This window comes from Elaeis guineensis, chromosome 6, assembly GCF_000442705.2.
Source record: "Elaeis guineensis isolate ETL-2024a chromosome 6, EG11, whole genome shotgun sequence".
Classification (NCBI taxonomy): Eukaryota; Viridiplantae; Streptophyta; class Magnoliopsida; order Arecales; family Arecaceae; genus Elaeis; species Elaeis guineensis.
This window is the reverse complement of record NC_025998.2, coordinates 10,551,773-10,574,505: the sequence shown is the minus strand read 5'-3', so window position 1 is coordinate 10,574,505 and position 22,733 is coordinate 10,551,773. Positions and strand designations below refer to the sequence as shown.

General features: G+C 40.3%; 2 protein-coding genes across 5 annotated transcripts; both read right to left on the bottom strand.

Moving 5' to 3' along the window:
- Positions 1-2,495: 2,495 nt before the first annotated feature.
- LOC105047389 (trihelix transcription factor ENAP1) lies at positions 2,496-13,617 on the bottom strand. Of its 4 annotated transcripts, none has more exons than XR_012142023.1 (3): positions 12,154-13,617; positions 4,025-4,189; positions 2,496-2,843 (listed from the first exon to the last, which is right to left on the bottom strand). XR_012142023.1 is itself a non-coding variant. In XM_010926309.4 (2 exons), coding segments are annotated over exons 1-2 (831 nt in total). In that variant the 5' UTR covers positions 12,984-13,617; the 3' UTR covers positions 2,496-2,842. The 4 variants fall into 4 exon arrangements, 2 of the variants coding, with proteins under 2 accessions (XP_010924611.2, XP_010924609.2); XR_012142022.1 differs by having other exon boundaries at positions 12,158-13,617; XM_010926309.4 differs by lacking the exon at positions 4,025-4,189.
- A 7,229-nt stretch (positions 13,618-20,846) lies between these two features.
- LOC105037096 (uncharacterized) lies at positions 20,847-22,133 on the bottom strand. Its single transcript, XM_010912798.3, has one exon. The coding sequence runs from the start codon at positions 21,750-21,752 to the stop codon at positions 21,261-21,263; it is 492 nt and encodes a 163-aa protein (XP_010911100.1). The 5' UTR covers positions 21,753-22,133; the 3' UTR covers positions 20,847-21,260.
- Between the last annotated feature and the right edge of the window lie 600 nt (positions 22,134-22,733).

Below are 22,733 nucleotides of genomic sequence, written 5' to 3'. Positions count from 1 at the left end.
ACTAAAAGATAGAGATATTTTCGTCATACAAAATTTTTAAACGAAAAAGATGATCTACAGATATTAAATGTACGTTGAAAAGTGGTAACTATGTGGATCAATCGATAATATCTACGTTGAAAAGTGATAACTATGTGGATCAATCGACAAGACAGTGCGCTTCTTATCGAATTTTCTATCTACACCGTCCATGGTGCACAAAGAATTTTTCATAAGCATTATACCATGTCGGTCATATGTTGCGACCTAATCCATATTCTGGGTATGTGACATCTGATCATAACAGTACATTGCTTTACTTGGAAAAGGATTTGGATCTTCTGGAGTTATATTACTGAAGTTATATATTATGCCTTCAGCAATGAAGTTATATATTATGCCTTCAGCAATGAAGTTATATATTATGCCTTCAGCAATGACGTACATTGAGAATATATTTTTTATTTTTTATCAGGTCGAAGGAGTAATAGCAGGTAATATTTCTACCACCAGACCACTGGTGTGGACAACTAAATCTGATGATACTTAAAAGTTTCACTTATAAGTTAATCATTTCATGGAGTTAACCATTTAAACAGCATTGTTTAATCGACAATGCTAAGATCCAATTGGTATCGTGCAGGTGATAGGCTAGGTTTCATGTGTAGACTATAGGTCACAACATTAATAGTGTATCACTGTGCCGGGCATTGGAAGTAGCGTACCGATCCAGATTGTCAGAATCTAACCTACATACTGGAGGCTGATGGTAGATTCCATTATTTTGGCATGTTGTTCCCATCTTTTATCATCATCTTTTTGTTTCCAGAGAAACAGTGGAGAAGAGGGAAAATGCAGACGACCAACAGCCTCTACTTTGACCAAAAATCTTACACACGGAGTCCCTCTGGAAAAAGTTATGTGGGGACTAGGGTGCTTCAATCGTTGCCACCTAGCAAGCGTTAGTCTAAATTATAAGAAGCTGGATATCTCCAGAAAAAATAATGTGGAATTCCAAGCGGGTAACCTGACTTTAGACTTAGACTGCACTTAAGTGGGGACAAATGAGGCAACACTAGCCAGCTGCCTTGAGTTGATTACGTTTCATTATGACTGGCTGAATGGTATCAATCAATCAAACAGTGAATATAGCCCTCTAGATTATAGAATGTAATTATATTAATCCAAGTAGGGATAACAGTTACAATGCTGCTAAACCTATGTTTGAAAGTACTCACAGTAACCACCTGCATCTCCTACTGGAAGTCTAGATATCTTTACGCAGTTAGGTTGGACGAATGTCAATGTGGCTCGCAGAATGCATACATTGATCCTGTCACATGCTTGCAGGCTTGTCTAGCTGTTCCCCCACTTTACAAGCTAACCAAGAGAGGACAAGCGCAGCAATCAAAGAGCTGGTTGGAATCCATGCAATCCACAGCATGAGTCAGGTTTCATGCTTTCATTCACGAGGCTACCTTTGCACCACGGGCTACGAATAGATTCATGGAAAGAAAATTATGAAAGTCTCTATGAATCAAGAGGATATCTGATTCGTAACTGAAATCAAAATGAAAATCAAAATCAAAATAATTTGAAATCAGAATGATCAGATCTTTCAAAGCATTTGATTCGTAATCGAAATCGAAATCAAAATTAGAATAAAAATTTGAATCTATAGAGAAGAGTAGGGATTGAATTCTATATACATTGAGCTATTCTCATTCCATCCTGGAATCGAAATCGGAATGAGACTCCTCTTAACCAAACGATTGGAACAAAAAACATCTATTCCGATTCCAATTTCGATTCCAAACCTCTACTCCTTCTAACTAAACACCTCCCAAATAAATACGAAGATAAAAATTAGAAAAGGACCAAAGTAGAAGAACTTACGGAAAGAGTTTCAGAAAGCTTTTAAGCAGCTCTGTTTTTTTATGTAAATTTTTTTTGAAGCAGCTGTATTTGTGTCCATAAAAGAAAGTATTCAAAGAGGAGTACCGAGTGAGTATTCCAGATAGTCTCAAAGAAGCCATGAAAGAGGTGTAATGGCTCCTCAGCAGACCTATAGCCAGCTCATTCAAGCGACAACCACCGGGAGCCTACCATAACCGGTGCTCTGGACCAGCATTATTAGAAGCATTAGCAAGATCATGATGATGCTCTAAATAGCACGATGAAGACTTCGACAGCAATGCTGTTACCATGATATGAACTTCAAATATTCAGGCCTAGTCATCAGATGACTCCGACCAATCTACCCAAAACCTCAAAAAGCCAACAACATGTCTGATAAACAATCAAGATGGGATCAAGGTGGTTCATTAAGGCCCTCACCGGTGCAAACTAGTCGAACAGATCATATGATAAAAGCAAATGTCACAGCTGCACCATTATCAGCAACAAAGCTCTCCCTCTTTATCAGTAAAAATCTCAATCATTTCTAAACAGACCTGCCTCATTTTTCCTTTTATTATCCTACCACATCAACATGTCAGTGCGAGGGAGCCAAGACAACAGCAAAGATCACCGAAGGATCATACGCTTAACTTAACATGCATTACATGACCTAAGATGTTGATAATCACATTGATCTAAAATTCATTAATAGCACAACCCGACAATTGTAATCGGTGATGCTTTACAATTTATGAAGGTTTTCCTCTTTTGGTTTCTTACAATTTAAGGAGCTCCAGTAGCTGAAAAAACCTTTTCTAGAAGAATTGACAGTGGTGATGCGCCAAACCATCCACCGACGTGCAGCCTGTAAATGGGAATGTAGTGCTACCAACCTAAACAACCTTCCAACATGGGCCACCACCCATACCATAATAAATCTTTCCACTGATGTAACTACAAGTAATCTGAAAAATAAGCATAAAGGAAAAATAGAGTAAAAATGTTATGATAAAAATCTAAATCATAAAATTTTAAATATAATGAATAAATTTCACTATCATGTTAGTGCAAATATATTTTAAGCAAGAAAAGATACCAACAATTTTATCAAGTTGGCAATGGTAAATCTGCTGATACCAAACTGCATTACATTAACTAGATTAATGTTACAATAAACATCTAAATCATGGAATTTTTAAAATATTGAGTTAATGCAGATATATTTGAAGCAAGGAAAGATATTGACAATTTTATCAAGTTGACAGCAGTAAAGTTGCTGATACCAAACTGCATTACAGAAAGAAATAAGATGCTCCATGGTTTGAACTCAGTATATAGTATCACGTACATATATAGTCTAGTGAGGCCAATTTGGTCGGAGCTATGCAAGTCTAATGCCTGCCTATGCTGATCCTAACTCATCCCAACTGTAGCATTTTTGATAATTTATCCAAGCACAATGGAGAAATCATGTTGTAGTGCTAATCAATAAACATGCAGGTCTCTCTCTAATTAAAGTCTTCAGTTATTTACATTTTAATTGATGTATGAGCTCTTTTGGCTAGGTGCATCAAGCCAATACGTGAATAGCCACAATGGGCTTGTACCAAGTCCGACAATCCTACTACTGGTTAAAATCCACTCAAAACTTGCTTACAGCAAGAAAATCATGATCTTGGACACAGTGCAGCATGTCCAGTTCACTGATATAGCTAGTAGTTCAGATCAAGACAAAACCATCATATCATGATTTGCATAGTTGTAGGCAGCATGTAGGAAATCACAAACTCCCAATTCAAGTTGGGCATCAGGTACACAGTAAAGTAAAATCATATTATGTCATCATTTGTCAAGCCTTGCATGAAAATATAGAGAACCCATCTAATAACACCCTAAAGATTTCTGATAGTATAATTTCCAACAGCAAACCATTTTGTATAACTTTCCAAATTCTAAGAAGCAGAGAAAGAAGAGGGGGGAGGAGTTGCCATTTTTATTCCAAGTAGAAAACCTCAATCATGATATCTGGTATTAATCACACAAACCATGTGTGAGGACCCATGCAAGCAAGTGCATATTCCCACATTGGTTGTATACTAGAAAGATCTTAGGATCCCCATATAGAGTCAAAGAACCCAATTAATACCTTTTGGCTAGCTTTTTTGGTGAAGTCCTGATTATTACAAATGATATCAAAGTAGGTCTAGCCCGTGGTTCATGTGGATCAAGGGCCATTGAACATGGATCCTTTTGGAGCGGACCATGAGCAGATCGTGCAGCTTGTGATTATGTTTAAGATTGGATCCTTAACCTGCAAAAGATGCCAAGGTTCAAACAAGGAGAGTATGTGAGGGCTTGTTTGGGCATGTTTTTAGTCCCGCATTGATTGCACCAAAAAAGGAGATCTTGGATACTTGTCCAGGGCCAAGTAACCCAATTAATTGCTTCTAGCTTGTCTTTTTGCATGAGTCCCTAGGTTGTTACACTAAAGAACTCTAAAAATGTCAATTTTGTTAATACCACTAGTTGATTTTGTTAATACCACTCTAAAAAGGCCATTCGTTTCATGATGGAAATCGAGTTGATCTTGCTAGAATAGTCTGGCTTCTTTCACAATAACATGGACCACAATCAAGTGGCTTCCCTCGAATCATTGAGAATGAGATCAAATAACGAGATATGAGATCCAATAAATTTTGTCAAAATAAATTTATAACAAGCATCTACCTCTTTAAATAAAAACTATTACTTTGTAGTACAACAAGTATTGTTGATTAAACTCAAAAGTCTGTATAGCAACTCTCAATTGCTCTTGTAATAAAAAATTAGAACACTACAATGTAGCATATGTAGATTTCACACTCATAGTAGTTTTATCTATAATCTAATTTAAATCGTGGAAAAACCATCTGCTAGCAAACAGCAGGCCAAAACCTTTGACATCATATAATATTACAAATATCCCTAAGCACAATTACATCCAATATGCTAAACAAAATGCATAAGGACTAGCTTCTGAAGTTTTTCATATAAAGAACAAATTGTTCAGCATTTCGTAGGGGACATTAGAGCAAAATATTGTCAAATTTAGGCAAGAGAATCACAAACTGGTTAATTCTCGAAAACATTTATGCAGTAACTCAGATACATGGCTACCCTTGTCAACCTATCACTTGGGCAAGAGGTTGAAGAATGTCAGAGAAACAACTTTATCTATATTTCAAATGCTCTGATACAAGGCACTGCCTTCCATCTCTGTACGAAGCAGGTGTATAAAAAGCCAAGATAATGCAGGCATTCTAATTGATCCAGCGATACAAATGTCCGCTACAATGACAAAGAGCTAAGATTTTGCGCTTCCACATTTATATAGAATTTTTGCGAGTATGATTTCACGATCCAAATGTGGTTCTCTTCAATCAAAGAGAACACTTTCTTTAAACCAACTCATGGTAGCCGAAACTAAGGAGCATTGACCTTCTTGTAGGCTTCTTGTCCTTCAAGTTTTAAATTAATGCATCGTGTTACTATTTCTAGTCTTCTAGGTGTTCCATCTTCTCAGTGCTATTCTAATTCACCATGGCACTTACATAAACATTTAAAAAACTCAGTTTATCACAGAAATCACAGAACTTTTCTTCAATCTACCCTTCTATTCAAACTTCAAACATATCATATCACTACTTCAAGTTGATAGACCAAGTTGTGGACGCATGTCTTCAATGTAATTGTGTGACCCTTGTTAGAAATAGGGTATGCCCTAAAGCCATTTGGCATATGAATATACAATTTTAAGATATCATGGTTATCTCTTCTACACACAGTCATAAACAGTTAAAGAGCCATGCCACACAAGGACTTTTGAGCTAGAAGAGTCTGTAAATGTCATTATTGGACAGAATGACCAAGTGGATAGTGTGTATTCCACGCGAAGAATTGGATCAGTTTGGATGATTGAAAATTATTCACAGCTATGGATTAGGTTAGGCAATGTACTTATATGACTGTCATTGTGTCCAGTATCAAATATCAAATTTTAGTTTGGAGTTGCTATTTTCTCGTAGTCAGCTGAGTAGTTCACTTTGCACTGGCAAAGTGGGTAGGTTTCATTCTGAATGGTCAATGATGCAAGAACACCATTTCTTGGAATCACCATCAGAGTTGGAGATGTTGATCTTGTGCACAAAGCATGCAGGTGGTCTAATGACTTGAGGCCACAAATTATCCACTGAGATTTTGGTTCAATATATTTGGGGCCATATTTGTATATCGACAATGATACCCCAGTTTTTGTCCTTCACAGGAAGCACACTAGTTTTTTGCATCATAATGAATGGGGACAAGAATTGTTCTGACAAGGAATCCATGCTGGTATTTTGTCCATATCAGAAGTCGCAGGAGTTCTGATATTAGGCAATATTTTAATCAAACTGATTTTCATATTATAATAATTAGTTATTTTTAATGAAACAAAATATTATTCAAAATTGACTTTGCGCATGCATCTGCTTTTTATAGTGTGTGTCATGTGATCTAGAATTCTTATGGGCTATGAAATCAATTGGCCATGGGTTTGATGGTGCTAATATTTTCCAATGGTCAATCAAGGATAAAGAGAGGTAGAGGGACTGAATTGTAGGAATAGTTGTTGTGCATGAAGGGAGACTTTCTTGTCCACTCTATCTACCATGGATTTGCATGATAATACATCTTTATATAAAGGGAGGATCATCCACCTTGCTTCATTAAGATCATGTCCACCTTGCTTCACAAAGATCGTGGCATAACTATCAAGAAAGATGAGACACGGTAGATCAGAAATCCAACTTGATCTCGTAATCTCATACTTGTCTGTCATCCATGACCTTTTCTTAGATCTCTCTTGAGCTCTCACAAAATTTAGGCTCCATCATGTGGGTTAGCATAAGAATTATTGGACTGGTGTTATGTACCAGAACCAGACTCAACTATGCATTATGGTTTCTTGTGTAGTTGGTTCCCAGGGTAGGCGCTAGTTACTAGCATTTAACCCTAGTTGGCTGTCATAAACCTAGGGCTTTCTAGGTTGGCTCCAAAGGCCTACAGTTTCAACCCTAGGGCTGGCCCCTCCTATTATAAATAGGAGAGGAGGGGGCAAGAGATTAAGAGTGATAGAAGAGACAAAGAAAGCCAGAACTAGGGGTGCCTAAGTAAAGGCATATAAACCTTAGTGTGTAGCCCAGACAAAAAAGAGAGATAGGGAGAGATGGAAGAAAAGTAGGAGATGAGGAGCAGATTACCAAGTAATTCTTGGAGGGCCTGTAGAATGTGAGTACTTTCTGGGGTGCTTAGAGAAGTCTTCATCCATCTTCTTTCACCTTCTTGTACACTCATATCATCACTGTAGGTCTTAACCTCTCTCACTATGCAAGCAATGTATTTATATTATCAGTGATTAACTGAGAAACAATGATCTAATTTATATTCTTCCACTGCATCTCTGATCTTGGATCATAGTCAGCTCCATCAACCCCAACATTTGACTTTCAAATACAAGAGTATAAAAATGACCCAAAGACCAACCTCTATCTCCCTTTAGACATGAAGAGCAATGAATAAATTTCACAAAAATGATCCTCCCATTCAAATTCAAAATCCAAAAGATTAGCAAAATGTGCCAAAACAACCTTAAAAGGAATAAAACAAGATCAAGAGACCATCCCTCTCTACATGAATAATTTTCACAATTATGCCTTCCTTTCAGACAATAGTAATTACTTGATTTCCATTCTCGGAGAAAAGGCCATAAGAAAATTAAGTAATAAAAAGAAAAAAGAAAAAAGAAAAAAAAGGTAATAACCAGAATGACATTTAAATCATTTGAAATGATCCATGCTGCCAAAATCTTTGGGATCATTAATATTTAGTGTCAAGCCATTCCTATTTCCTAAGGCACAATTCCCATCCCCTTTCCTGCTCCCATTCCACATGCCACTCTAAATCATGAGCAACACAATATTGATATTTCCCTCTATTGATCCTTCTCATCTCAACATCTGTCTTCTATGGCATAAGCTAATTTAGTAATAAAAAGAAATACGCAACCATGGTTAGCTGAACCATCTCGAACTGAACCAGGTCAAGAACCAAAATATTTTGGTGCTTAAAAGAAATCCCAAGTGCCCCCCAGCCCCCTAGGTGGTTGCCTCATTCAATCTTCCTCTCGAATGCCTCCTTCCCAATCCTAAGCCCCCTATTGTGGTTGCTTCGCTTGATCTCCCTCTCAAATGCCTCCTCACCCGATCTCCAACTAAGATGCCCAGGTACACTCCCAATATCTCTCTCCCCCCTCACCCTATCCCTCTTTCTCCCCTTCTCTCCGACCCCCTAGGGTTATGATTAGGATTCTCTCTCCCTCTCCCATCTATCTCTCTTCCTTTCCTTCTCCCTCTCCCTAAATCGGTACACACTAACACGCATTATACGAACACGTTCTTTATCATACCGGAACCTAACTGGTATAGGTGCACTGGTTTGGCCAACATTGTATGCAACTACTCAACAAAGAGATAAAGAGCTTCGACCGACCATATTGCACCATGATTTTTCCTAAATATCATTGTCAATCTTTTCACACAGTCCCCTCATGATGATCTAGAAATATAATCAGAAGAATTACTTTTGACTTACTGAATGATCATATATTCAACCTTGTACAGCCAATCACACTCCAAAGCAACAATATCTCTAAGTAATGGTGAGAGCTAGAAAATTTGGGATTAATATGCTGGATCAGAAGATAGTTTTTCACCTTCCTTTCTAATTAAAATGGCATATCTGAAGCTCATGCTCGCATGTTGTTGTTGCCGATAACAATCCAGTGTAAGTTCTCTTGACAATATAATAAATCTCTATGATTCATTTACGGAATGACATCTGCCTTGCTACGATTAAAAAAATGGAATGCATAGCAGGACACTAAAACACAAACACAGATCATCCAATTGAATGAAAATGAACCATAATAAGGTAATAATGCATGTAAGTGTGTATGTATCTGTTTATGTACATCTCTCTGTGCAAATATGTGTACATGCATGGTACGGATGTGGATGCAGTTCAATTGCTTAAAATACGAAAGATCAAAATATGCATTTCATAAAAAAAAAAAAAAAAAAAATTCTGATAGCATTGAATTGAAAAGAGTTAATCAACTTCCACTTAGGTAACAATCAAATGCACATGAAATATTTAAAAAGAATCCTTTTGAAGAATATCATTGTGTTAATATACCCCAGAACTGTGATCGATATTTCTTTTGTGCAACCTGGTTCCTTGAAATTTCTTGAACACTTCAAAGTCTTAAATACATATGTACAAAATGACATTCATGGACAGTTAACTTTATTGTACCATGTTGGTGTGGTTATCCCTTATCGACACTAGAAATGTTTCAGCAAATTCAACATGTAAATGTTGATTTATGTCCTCAAATAAAATTATAAATCTAACAATTTGACAGAATTAGGTTTCAAGATGCCCAAAAATCATCCATTGTATCATCAGAAAAGACTCCCAAAGAGATGGCAGATTCATCTCACCTAGAAAGCCTTCCCATTACATGCTTCAGACTCCAGTCAAACTCTTTCTTATCCAACTGCTATCATTTAATTTAGTTGAAGGACATTACCTAGTTATGGTCCAGGCAATTTGGGGTCCTGGTAGAGGACAAATTGGGGACAGACCTAACCCTAGACATTTTTTTGTGCTTGTCAACCCAAGCATTTTACGTTGCACCAAGCAATAGGCCCCCCATGAATTGGAGGAAAAGAAAAGGGATAACCCATTACCACCTAGTTACCGCTTTTTATATTGCTGTTTCTATTGGTATTTAACTAATCATATTACCTTATCTTAACTCTTTATTGAGTAATCTACTTTAGCCTGATTAGAGACCAAGAAAAATGGAACATTGGAGTAATGACTTCTCATATTTCAAATATCCCTATTCGTATTTTACCCACAAAGATCAATGCCATTACCAAACCTTATTGGATCGTCGAAGGGTACGAACAACAAAGAACCTTGAATGATAGCAAAAGAAAGGCACTTTAGGTGGCCACTTCTCAAAGCACCCAATCTAACACCCCTTCACTAAAAATTGTGTCAAATAACAAGTGTCCCATTGCATGTAGGCCCCACAGGTAAGTGAGAAGGAATGAGTTAGGCCTTCTCCAAAATGGGTGTGTGCTTCAAGTAATCTGCATAGCAAAATCCTGGTAATTTAATGGATGCCATATTTTCAGATATCCATTATATGCTAAACATCAACATGTGTCCATCTCAAATGTGGCATCAACCTCCAATAACGGAGGTTGCATGAAACATAAGGAACTGGCTTCTGTAATTTTAGCAAAGTACCCAAGAAGCTTAACTAATTCATAGGGGTTGGCTGAACTAAAACCATTCTGCCATTTGCTGTCAACAAATTAAGCACCTAATAACACATTGGCACACAAAAAAGTTTAACTATAGAAATTCAACAACAGAAGATTGATATATCCGAACAAATAACTTTGCATAACCTTGATTATCAAGTTCAATTAAATGCATCTCTCACACCATCACATAAAAGATCCAATATTTGATCACTACTGATATCAAAAATTAAGAATGCTGACTTGTGGAACCAAAGGTTTTGCTTGTATCCATAGAAAAGAAATTTTGTGACAATAGGATAATCCTTTTTTTCTATTAAAAAGTTTGCTCCAATTGTGAATTATAATCATGTTAAGTTGTTAACCGTAGCTGGCATAAAACTCCTTTTGAAGCTTCCATGTACCTCTCCATATCAAAATAGTCGTCTCTCCTTTCCCTACTCTTTTGGTAAAAGTTACACCAATGCTCCTACCAATGTATCCATGATATCTTAATAATAAATTCACATAAAGGAGGCGTTTCCCTACCCAACTAATTTTCAGAAGAACTTGACATGGACCAGATATATGGTTCTGGTATAACATGCCCAAGGCCCAAGCAAGGCCTACAAAGAGAAAAGGAGTGGCAAGGGGTAAAAAAGAAGGTTGGTGTTCTAATCTTATACTACTTAGATGTTAAACAAAGAGAAAACGACATGATATCATTAGCTTAAAAACCTTACCATGCAAATCATGGTGTAATTATTGCATATAAGAATAACATGGAATCTCAACGCTTTAGTTTTTTGTCCGAAGAAATTCAAAAAACAATGTAGTCATATGCATAAAATAGCAATAAACACCCTGATCCTATCATTGCAATGATCTTTCGACCAAATTACTCCCATCACAGTAGTAAGATCAAGCTTATTCATGAAAGATAATCATTTATATGCATAAAATATTCTACAACAAATATTATTTATCAGAAGTGTCATGTAGCTGACGGCATATTCAAGTCCCAGGGGAACATGAATTTTCATAGCCAGTAAAGATCCATGAGTAAAGGCAGGAACTAAGCTAGATTCAATTCTTTTCGTCCAGCAATTTTGAAAAGTATAATTCTTGTAAGAACGTTCGCATCTCTCATAAAGCCCACAGAACAACTGAAATCATTCAGTCACTGCAATTGTCAATCCATATTTCTTAACCTCTTGGCTACAGCATCTTACAGTGTAGAGAAGTCAAGAAAAGGAGAACACTTTGCTAAAGTTTTCTAACACAGCATCATCTACCAGAATAAAACACAGATTATAGAAAGTGTAGCTAAAAACTTTACCGTAAAATCTAAGGGGGGAAAAAAAAAAGGCAGACCAGAATAAAGATCATGATCCTCCTTAAAACCAGCATGCCCCACAAGAAACTTAAAAGGCGCTATTTATCTCACACTTTGCACAGCATTTGTCCACCCTAGCATCACTATATGACAACACAAATGCTCCACTATATAGGGAAAGGATAGTTGGATCAGCAAATCATTTACCATATAGACTCTTTCCAACAACAAATTACTAGAAAAAGATAACTGCATCCAACCATCACCTTCACATCAACAAAGTAGCCTAGCCCAAACCAGTACCTCCCTCCACCAATCATTAAGTAAAAGCTCGTCAATCTTTTTGTTAAAATAAAAGGGGGTGGGGGAATGGATGGATACAATAAACATAAAGAAAGGAGATTTAAATGTCAATTAGATGCTGAGTGCCTGCGAATCTACGATCCATAAATCAGAAAAAACAACATCTTAAAATATTCATTTTATCTGCTTGATATATAAATAAACCAGGATGAGGGGAGGATGACAGTAGATCCGACTTACTAACCAGAATCTGCTCGCTTGGCTCGCTTGATCTTCTCCAGCTGGACCTGGGAATCCACAAAGATCTGCATCCGTTGGAACTCCAGCCCCTTGGCGAACTCCATCCGCTGCTTCTCCAGCTCCATCATCTGCCGCTGCTTCGCCCTCTCCACCCTCTCATAGATCTCAGCAAACCTCGTGATCGCCCTCGCCAGCTGTCGGATCCCGTCCCCATTCCCTTCCCTCGCCCCCCTCCACCCCCTCCCGGACCTCGACGACGACCCCGAGTCCTCCTCCTCCTCGTCCTCCGCCGACTCTGCCGCTGCAGCCGCGGCCGCCCTCCGGAAGAAGGACGGGTCATCGACGGCGAGTGCGGCCACCGGGCGCTTGTCCGCGGGGCGGAAGGCGGCGGCCGCGGCCGGAAGGGGGGAGCCCTTCCGGTGATAGGGGAGCGGCAGGGCGAGCGGCGGCGATGGCTTCTTGGCCGGGGCAGCGGATCCGATGAGGGCGTCTAGGCGTTCATAGAACGTCCACTGGCTCGTCGCCCCACCATCGGAGGATGAGATCCGGGCCTTCTCGATCTTGTACTTCTTCTTCAGGGTATCGATCCGGTTCTTGCACTGGACATCTGTGCGGGGGGGCCGGCGGCTGGCGGAGGCACCGCGGCGGGAGTTGACGGCATCGGCGACCTCCTGCCAGTGCTTCTGACGGAGATTACCCCGGTTAAGCTCGAGGTAGTGGTCGCCCCATGCCTCCACCAGCGCCGAGGTCTCGCCCTCGCTCCAGCAGTCCTCGCGGTAGGGCAACGCCGGGTTCGGGGGCCGTGACGGAGCCGTCTCCCTCCCGTCCATAGGCCGTCAAATCTCAACACAAAGAAAAGAAATCTCTAGATCTGGGCCGATCGGCTACCACCTTCTCGCTCCCTCGCTTCGCCTCGGTCTGACGGCGGGGAAAGGACGGGGGAGTAAAAGGGTAAAGGGGGGAGCGGCGAGGCGCCGGCTGGGGAGGGGGACGTGAGGAGCACGTGAGGGATTAGGGGTCGCCGGGGGAGCGCGTGCGCCGACGTTCGCGCGGGGGGTCCTGCTGGCGTCAGCGGTGGGGAGGGGTCCACCGGATCGGGGGCCATCACCGCCGTTGATTTGGGGCTAGGGTTTGACGGAAGGGCGCGGTGGGAGGGGAATAATTATAATTTTGGGGAGGGTAAAGACGAGACGCCGCCGTTGGTCCGGGAACGGACGGAGACCATATCGGCGGAGTGACGAGAATGCCCTCGGAATTCGGGGAAGGAGCCAACGGGTGGCTGAGGGGAGGGGTAGAGTTGGAAGGAGCGGGGGAGAGATGCCTCGAAAGGCTCGCTATCAGAGGGGTTGAGCTGTTCGCGGTAGGATGGAGGGTGGGGCGCGTCGGCTTTTGTTTTGGAAAGCGGCGCGAAGGGCTCGCGGAAGTACCAAGAGAGAGCCGGGGGACCCGAGCACGGGAACCGGAAGTGAAGGGGGAGAAACGCGTTGTGGATAAGAAGAGCGATGCTTTTTTTTCTTTTTTCCGAACTTTATAAAAAGTAACCAATCCCACGTTCCCGCGTGGAGGTCTGCGTGAAGGGGCGCTGTGCGGACCGTTCATTGTGGAGGAATAAAGGATTTGTCGCATCGGACGGGTTATGATGCCCCCCTTTTTTTGTTAATTTGAAAAGAAAAAATTTTCTTTTTTTTAATTTGAAAAGAAAAAACTTGGCTTTATAAGTGTTCGAGGTCTACTGCCCAGTCTCAATCCATCACCTCCATCCAATCATGGGTATTGTCCGTTTTGGAACGGGGCCCAGGCCTTTGATCCAGTCAGCACCCCGCCTTTCACGGTTTTGCCCTGCAAAAGGCGCCTCACGTGGGAGAGGGAGGCTGGTAGTACTTAAGCAGTAGAGTCTCTTGTAATTTTTCGATATGGGACTTTCGGGCTCGATGCCTCCGATGCCCATCCCACAACAGAGCCCCCCTGCAAGAGAGGCTACTGTGCGGGTAGGGGACATGTTCCCACAGACGGCGCCACTGTTCGAGGTCTACTGCCCAGTCGTACCAACCCATCACCTCCACCCAATCGTGAGGTATTGTCCGCTATGGAACGGAGCCCAGGCCTTTGACCCAGTCAGCACCCCGCCCCTCACGGTTTTGCCCCGCAAAAGGCGCCTCACGTGGGAGAGGGAGACTGGCAGTACTTAAGCAGTAGAGTCTCTTGCAATTTTTCGGTATGGGACTTTCAGGCTCGATGCCCCCGATGCCCATCCCACAACTCTGTTGCGGCCAATCCCCTCGTCGCCTTGTCGCCGGGAACGAGCGCCTGCAAAAGAAAGTCTGCACTGATCGGAGGCGGCTCCGACGGAGACCCTCCGACGGTCAAGTCAGAGAGGAGACTAGGCAACAGTGAGAAAAAAGTAAAGAACTCAATGAGAAAGTGAGGGGGCGAGCCTGTTGTTTTCCCCCGGTCCTCTAGCACTGTAGCCTTCCCCGATATATATAGTGGAGCGTAGTATGGCGCCGTCATTAATGGCGCAAACAATTGAGGAATTGTCAACTCACTGTAGACTGTCAGAATCGCCGTGAAAGTATCACATCGCCGTGGGGCTGTCAAATCACTAGGGTTGACAATGCTCTAGGTGGGATAATGCCCTTAGGCGGCAGTGCCACATGCTGCTGTCAGGGCTGACAGTCTCTGACAGCTGTATGGCGATCGGAGGAGTCAACCGACCTTAGGTCGGTGATCAGTTGTGTGTCGTCGGGTGGAGATTCGGGCTCTTCCGACGGTCAGTCGGGCATATTACGAGAGTCGACCATCGGACTCCCTAGTGCAGTCGATCGGGAGAGAGGAAAAGGTCTGCCTGACCGACATATCCTCAGTCGGCAGAAAGCCGTTAATCGGTCGGTAATGGCGTCCGACGATCGATCGGTCGGCCGGTCGGTCGGTCGGTCGGTTATGCTCGATTATAGGTCGGCGTGAGCGGGGTCGGTCGGTATTCCCCAACAATAAGCTAATGACATTATCAGCTAATCAACCAATCAAGACAACCATTAGCAAGATGTACTTGCAATCTTGGAATGTTCAAGTGCACCAATAACTTTATAAGCCTCTCTTATTGTGACGAAAGATATAAATATCACTTGCAAAATATCTCTTAGTTTTTCAAAATTATTTTCTTTTTGAATTCACTTCATGGGGATTGTGTGGGTTAACCAATTAAATATGGTGCAATACATGGCCATCTCAACATATCTCGACTCTCAATCAACGCTATGGCAAATTCTGTCCATCATCAAGCTCCTTTTTAAACAATACTAGCTTCGAGCATGCATGATCGATTAGTATCAACTGGTTATTTCATGGATGTTGCAAATGTCCTACTGAATGCCGGTTTTGAAAGGGTGAGATAAGTTATGTGTTTATTAGCATCAATTTTCTTAATTCTCGATCAAAATCATGTGAGGGCTATAACATTGAAATCCAACCTAGCAAAATAAACTTGAATTGATTATACCAAATAAAAGTGGAAGATAATAGACTTTCGGTGTTTCAATCTCAACAAGAGAATTAAGCATGCATGTAACAATATATGATTTTGTATATCATCAAGATTACAAAAAAATATTACATTCAAAATTTATATAAGATATAAAAGAAAAATCATTTCAATACAAGAGTAAAAAATCTCTTAAGTTGGTAATCATAGAAATTTTATATAATGTCTTGCCAACTTGATGAAGATTTAGATCATTTTGATCTTTCGAAAGTATAGAGGATTTGTCTGATTTCTTACCAAGTAGATGAAGGTCTGAAAAATCATTTCCAAATTTATGAAGATTGGAGATTCATTTTGATCATCTATAATCCTAGAGGATTTGCTTGATTTCTTACTAAATTGATGAATATTTGGAGAATCAGTTGATCCTCTATATCCGCATCGCCATCAGCCCCCTCATACACCATACAAAAAATTAGAATGCAATCCTATCTTCTATATACAAAGCAAAATCATGAACGTAGATTAGACATCCATTCCTACATTTACAAAATGCTGATCAAACCGGGCCCTGAGATGAGTTTGGCATAGTGGATAAGCTCAAGCTTAGCCAGAACGAGGCCATGCCATGACCCAAAGGTCATAGTGAGCAGCTCAGCCGTCACCATCCATGCACTATTGCCATTCCAAGCCTTTTGAGCCACCTTCCACCAAATGAGGGCTCACATAGGTGCTCCTCCCACTAAAAGGTGTAACATTGGAGGGGGTTTTCCCATGTGGCCTTGCGTTCATATGCTTTTGTATCTGTCCGCAGGCACATCTCTCTCTCTCTCTCTCTGCACCACCCTATTTCTCCCACTAGCAAAAGAGAGCTCCTTTGGGCTTATCCCTCCTCATTGTCGAGTTAACGAAAGGTTGAGACAGTGACCTCCTAAAGATGGCAGGGAAGCAGAGAGCTAAAGGAGATGTTGAATCATTGAGTTCTCCTTGGATCTTTGCCTCAAAATGGACCGTGCATGTACTAGCTAGAAAACGTGGGCCGATGTGATGATGATGTACATGATAGATTCCCTGTTGGAGATGTGAGTCGCAATCCCTTAAATCTTTCAAAAAATTTCTGTCTTACAAATATTCAACACGTTTATGATGTATTCCCACTCAACGAATTATTTTTCCAAGAAGGTTTACTGGCTGTTTCTCCACCATGTCTTTGCCTTCTGAGTAGAATGGCTTTACCACAATATTTTCTCACAAAATGTTTTCTTAGAATGATAAGTTGTCATACCACAGCTGTATTCTGACTGATTAAAGAATTCTTTTTGGAAAATCAGATCAATAAATAAGAATTTACTTATGCATGCATGCATGAGAATCATAAACTAATGATGGTATCATGCATTTGAGGAAAAGTTTAGGGTAGAATAAAATGATCATCTCTGTTAGATGGCAATGTAGAAAGTTATGTATATGCACAGGATAGTTTGGCTTTTATAAGATGAAAACAGTGTTGATGACTGCTAATTATAAAGCATGCTTAAAGAAAAAAAGGAGTCATTGTCAATGTCACTTTTTTATTGCAACAAAGGCGTTTTGCCAAGCATTGTTGCCATCCCAGTGAAGGGACTTAATTAGTTCATTTTGGACTAAGAAATTTCGAGCCACTGTATGCATATATGATGGCTTCAGGAAGGAAAAATTCATGAAAATGAACAAATAAAAAAAAAAAGATAGCTTAGATTTTTTTTTTTTCCTTCATATGATTGGGTAAGATGGTCATTATACTTAACTAATCGTCCTTCAAACTCTGCCATTTTTCTCATTCACCAGGGATGGTATGATTTAATGTGGGCTTAATGTTGTCGTAGGTTGGTTGTCGTTTTTGTTAAAGCCCTCTCGGCCATAGAAGGGAAAGTTTTATCATGGCTTGCCTCATGGAAGCACTACCATTGGCTCAATGAGACATAAATTTGATAAATTAGATCAGCACAATTCCCTTTTTTTGTGGCTAAATTGTGAGGAAATTTTATATATGACATAGGGGCTAGTCACACATGAGTTTGAAATGTCTTCTACGTAGGAAAATGACTTGCTGGACAGGTGCATGGGTTCATAAGTGCACTAATGCATGCCACATGAGCTATAGAGTGAATAGCATGACTAGCAATTGTCAACCACGTACGCCACCACATGACCTAGGTGGTATATAACAACTGGCCGAGTGCAGAATTTAGGGGTTCAATTACATTGCAGCAACCATGATGTACCATTTGGAGGGCCAGGTAAACCACAACTTTTGGCTAGTGGGGTATTTAATTGCCACCTGATTCTTTGATGAAGCTATGGGAGAGGAAAAGGTGATGGTGATGGACTTGATGGAAGTAAGTAGAATTCAATGATGCATCTTATAATAGAGAAGATGGTCCCTTCCATGGTTGTACACGAATGCCGGCCTACAAAAACCATCCAATATACGTTGAATGCCGCATGCAGCCATCCTCCAAGCTATGTCAAATTGACAATAGATTCAAGTCGTATCTTTCACACGGAAGAACAACTACTGATCTTTTTTTACGACATCAATCTTTGGATCATATTTTGTATACATTTCAAAATACTTTAACCTTTTTCCATTATAAGAAAACAACAACTTTTTGATCAATTTTTTTTTGTCACATTTGCGAACGATTAAAAATCAGTTGCAAAAGTTTTCACCATATATAAAGTGCCCTAACATTTTACGATGGATTTTATGACCTATTTATTGAATATAAAAATAAATTTATGAACACTTATTTTTTTTATAGATTTGCACCCAAAAATTTGATCGTATATATTTTTAATTATTTATTTTATATATATTTGTAATTGATTTATTGATTGCAAAATGATTTTAATAATTTACAACTAAAAGATTGGTCGCAACTATTTTTAATTATTTTTTTATTATGTAAATATATTTATGATCAATTTTTTGATTTCAAAATGGCTTTTTAGTTTGCAACCGAAAAATCGATCATAATATTTTTTTAATTATTTTTATTTTGTAAATATATCTGCGACTGATTTTTTGGTTGTAAATTTTTTTTAATAATTTACAACCCAAAAATAGATCGTAACTATTTTTAATTATTTATTTTTATTTTAAAAATATATTTGTAATCAATTTTTTGGTTGTAAAATTTTTTTAATAATTTGCAATTGAAAATTTGGTCACAAATTTGAATTCTGAAAAAATGGTCGAAAAAAAATTAGCGACTAATTTCTATTTAGCAGCCAATTTTTCAGTCGCTAAAATCTTATTTTCTTGTAGTGTCCTTCCATCCATCTACCCAAATCTCAAAGCAAATGTTGCAAGATTTAATGATTAACATTATGAAAGAAGGCAAATCATTTTTGCATGAGAAAGATACAATCTGAACTGATTGACAGCAACCCTAACAAAATGCTTCCTAGAGAGGACCCAACAATATAGATAGAAAATCCATCATGTCTAAGATGTTTAAGTAGACATTGTTGTAGAGGTGACCCACCGACTAGATCAACATTCTCGTGATAAGCGCCCAAAGTGACTGGACAAAGTCATACCTAATGCAGGCTCAAGATCTTGATCCTATGCCTAATTCAAACCACCAGCTCGATTGGACACTCAGGTGAAACTCGTGACAAATGCCCATAACTAACAATCTATATCCTATGATTGGTAGGTAGATTTTTCTCCAGAAAAATGGAATTGATCCTCTTTCACAACATTAATCTTTGGATCATATTTTGCATAGATTTTAAAACACTACAACCTCTTCCTTCCATCCATGCATCTATACAAATTTGAAATCAGATGTTGCAGGATTTAATGGTTAACATCATGAAAGAAGGTAAATTATTTTTGCATGTGAAAGATACAACTTGAATTGACTGACAGCGATGGTAACAAAATGTTTCCTAGAGAGGACCCGACAATATAGACAGAAAACCCATCATGTCTAAAGATGTTTAAATAGGCACTATTGTAGAGGTAACCTGTCAACTGGATCAATCATTTTCATGATAAGCACCCAAAGCAACTTGGCAAAGCCATACTGATGCGGGCTCAAGATCTTGACCCCGCGCCTAGTTCAGACCACCAGCTCGATCAGTCACTCGGATGAAGCTCGTGATAAACTCCAACGACTAACAATCTATATCCTATGATTGGCATGCAGATTTTTTTTCTTCTAGAAAAATGATCAAAATATAGCCCAACAACCTAGAGAATCAGGTTTGACAAATCTATAAATTTTAGCCAATAGTTTACGGGCTCAACCTTCAAATAAAAAAGGTACGAAGAGACCGAGACTCCCAGATAAGCAAGCTAAAATAGAAAGAAAACAGGAGAAGTGCATTCAACTCTCCTGCAACTTCTCTCACTATTCTCTCTATTGTTCCTAAAGTTTCGACAAACTTAAGCATTGGAGGATCTCCCGCCAGAACATCCCTGACGAGTGTGGATTTTTCTTGTAGATTCCTCTAGCATCATGGATCCCGGACAGCACCCATCTCCAGCCACATCAGCAATCTTCCAAAGTCTTACAGCAATAGGCACTAACTCTGATTTTTCAACATAATCATAATATATATATAGTATATGTATATGTATGTACGTATATATACAAAGATATTCCAAGTTATCTTTATATAAGAATGCGTTGGCATCAAGGCATTGTTCCACATTAGGTCAAATGACACCATGTGTGCATAGCGATCATAAATTTGAATTGGATTTATAATTAATTAGAAACCCGCTAATAAAAGATGAGATTAATCATCCAATTGGAGAACGAATTGGACAGTTCATGCTGATCAGCTTATCTGACCTACTAAACTAGCTATATTATTTATTCAGCTATTATTATTAGAATACGCCCAACATAGTTGCAATAATGGCTTCGCCATTTGAAGCAATATCATGGGAGGAGCCAAGCATTAGAAAATTTAGATCTTTACATAGCCAAACACAACACTTGTTAGGCAAATAAAGAGCAGTTCCATCATCATAAAGTATCATGAGTGGAACATGGATGTGCCTGCACCATTCTTGTAAAGTAATACTAGCCTTTCAGATCAAATTAAGCACTCGTCTACCAGGACCAACTCTCTCTCTCTCTCTCTCTCTCTGTCTCATATACTGTGCATGTAAAAGACTGTAACAACAGAAATCATTGGCAAAATAGGGCCGTTGTTGGAACTATGATTGATCCACTCATTATTGTATTCAGATACTGAACAAAAGGAGGAGTGGGGCCTCCCAAGCATTTTCTCTCTCTCTTCTCTTCATAACAATTCATCGCAAAAACAACAAAGCAACTCACCCCTCCAATCTGTATTTCCATCCCATTGCCTCCCCTCACCCCACTACCAATCCCCCATGCTCTTTGGCAATAAAAAGAAATACTAAACAGCCAGACTCACTTGAAACCACCTACAGCCCATGAAACAAAGCAGAAGCAAAGAAAGGTGTCATATCTTTCTTTACAAAGACTCCATCACCTCCAAAGGAGCTTTAACTGAAGATGCTTTAAAACAAAAAATAGACCACAGAGAAAAAGAGGAATTGAACAAAAAAAGGAAGAGAAAAAAAAAAAGAACATATTTAGAAATCATTTGATTCCGAGATGCTCTCCAAATGCGGCCGCCACACCCCGACCCTCCCCCGCCGCCTATCCCTCTGCGTCGACACCTTCTCCGACAAGATCTCCGACAAGTAGCGCTCGTTGACGAGAAGCCTCGTCTTATCGGTCAACACCCCATTTCTCTCCCCTTCTCTCTTCTTCCTCCTCCTCCTCGTCGTACTCCCCGACCGGGCCTTCTCCGGCGCCGACGACACCGGCACGAGGAGATATATCTTCCCTTTCTGGAGCTTGGCATTTGGTGGCAGTATCACCGCCTTGGGGACGACACCATCATCCGAGACGGCCGAGGGCGGCTTTCGGATGACGTGCTTAGGGTATGCTTGCATGATCTCTCCGGCGCTCACCGTGCCTCCGATCTCCTCGACCCGCCCGTCGGCGTGCACGATGCGGACCACGTCGAGCGCGCCGCATGGCAGGATGCACGAGATGCAGCACCTTATGGTCTCCTTCATGATCTCTTCTTCCAATTAGTATCTCTCTCCCTAGCTATCTTTCTTCCTTTCTTTCTAGATCTCTTTTCTTCTCGCTTGCTCTAACTCTACGATGATTCCCTCAAGGTGGAGAAGAGGAATGGAGAGGGGAAAAGGAGCGGATGCGGGAGGGATATTTTTAAAGAGGGAATGGATGCACTCCTTTTCTAGCTATTAGATTGGAGGGGCTGAGATGGCTTTGATCACACATCATGGCATGATGATCATACCTTTCCACTTTTGCTTTTTGAGGGAGGCGAAGATAAAAATTCTTTCTGCCTTGGATGAATCATTGCACCCAGGTTTTGTACTTGGGCTCGGCCGGGGGATGAGGGAGTTAAAAGAGAGAAAGTTCATGGCTTCTATCGTTCCAAGAGGGGCTGACGCACTGGGGGAAAAGATTGGGGCCTCCAAGTAGGCGAGGAGGGGACTGAGGAGCGATATCCGGTGCGGCTCGACACTTGGCGGGTTGTGATTGGTGTACCGGGAGTTTCTGGGATGGCGCGGTGGGGCGTGGAACGTGTCGGCCGAGGGTTGGGGTTCCGTGTGGGGATGGGTTGTTGGGTATCGGTCACGTGGTGGGGTTCGGCCTAATGCAACGTACCTAAGAGTCTGGACCAATTAGGTTTGCCGGATTTGTTGATTGGTGTGGAGTTTGGTAAGCCTTTCGAGGTGGCTCGGGGGGCGGTGTATTTGCCGGATCTTTGACACGACTGGTGAGGCATGAGGTTGGAATTCTAAGGCTAGGCCTAAAACCTTATAGCCTATCTAGAGATTCTTCTGTTTTGATATCTATGATCTTTGTTGATGGACGGATATCTGAGCATGATACCGTCTTTCAAATTTTTTTTAATACTATATGATATAGTAAAAATAAAATAAAATAAAATAAAAAATAATTAAATATATGAATCATTCAAAAAAAATTCGTCTCTACGGGACATACAAACTTCACTATGAGAA

What these genes read in the sequence shown, in the direction of transcription:
- LOC105047389 (XM_010926307.4), bottom strand. Translation starts at nt 12,983, where the DNA reads ATGGACGGGAGGGAGACGGCTCCGTCACGGCCCCCGAACCCGGCGTTG.
- LOC105037096 (XM_010912798.3), bottom strand. Translation starts at nt 21,752, where the DNA reads ATGAAGGAGACCATAAGGTGCTGCATCTCGTGCATCCTGCCATGCGGC.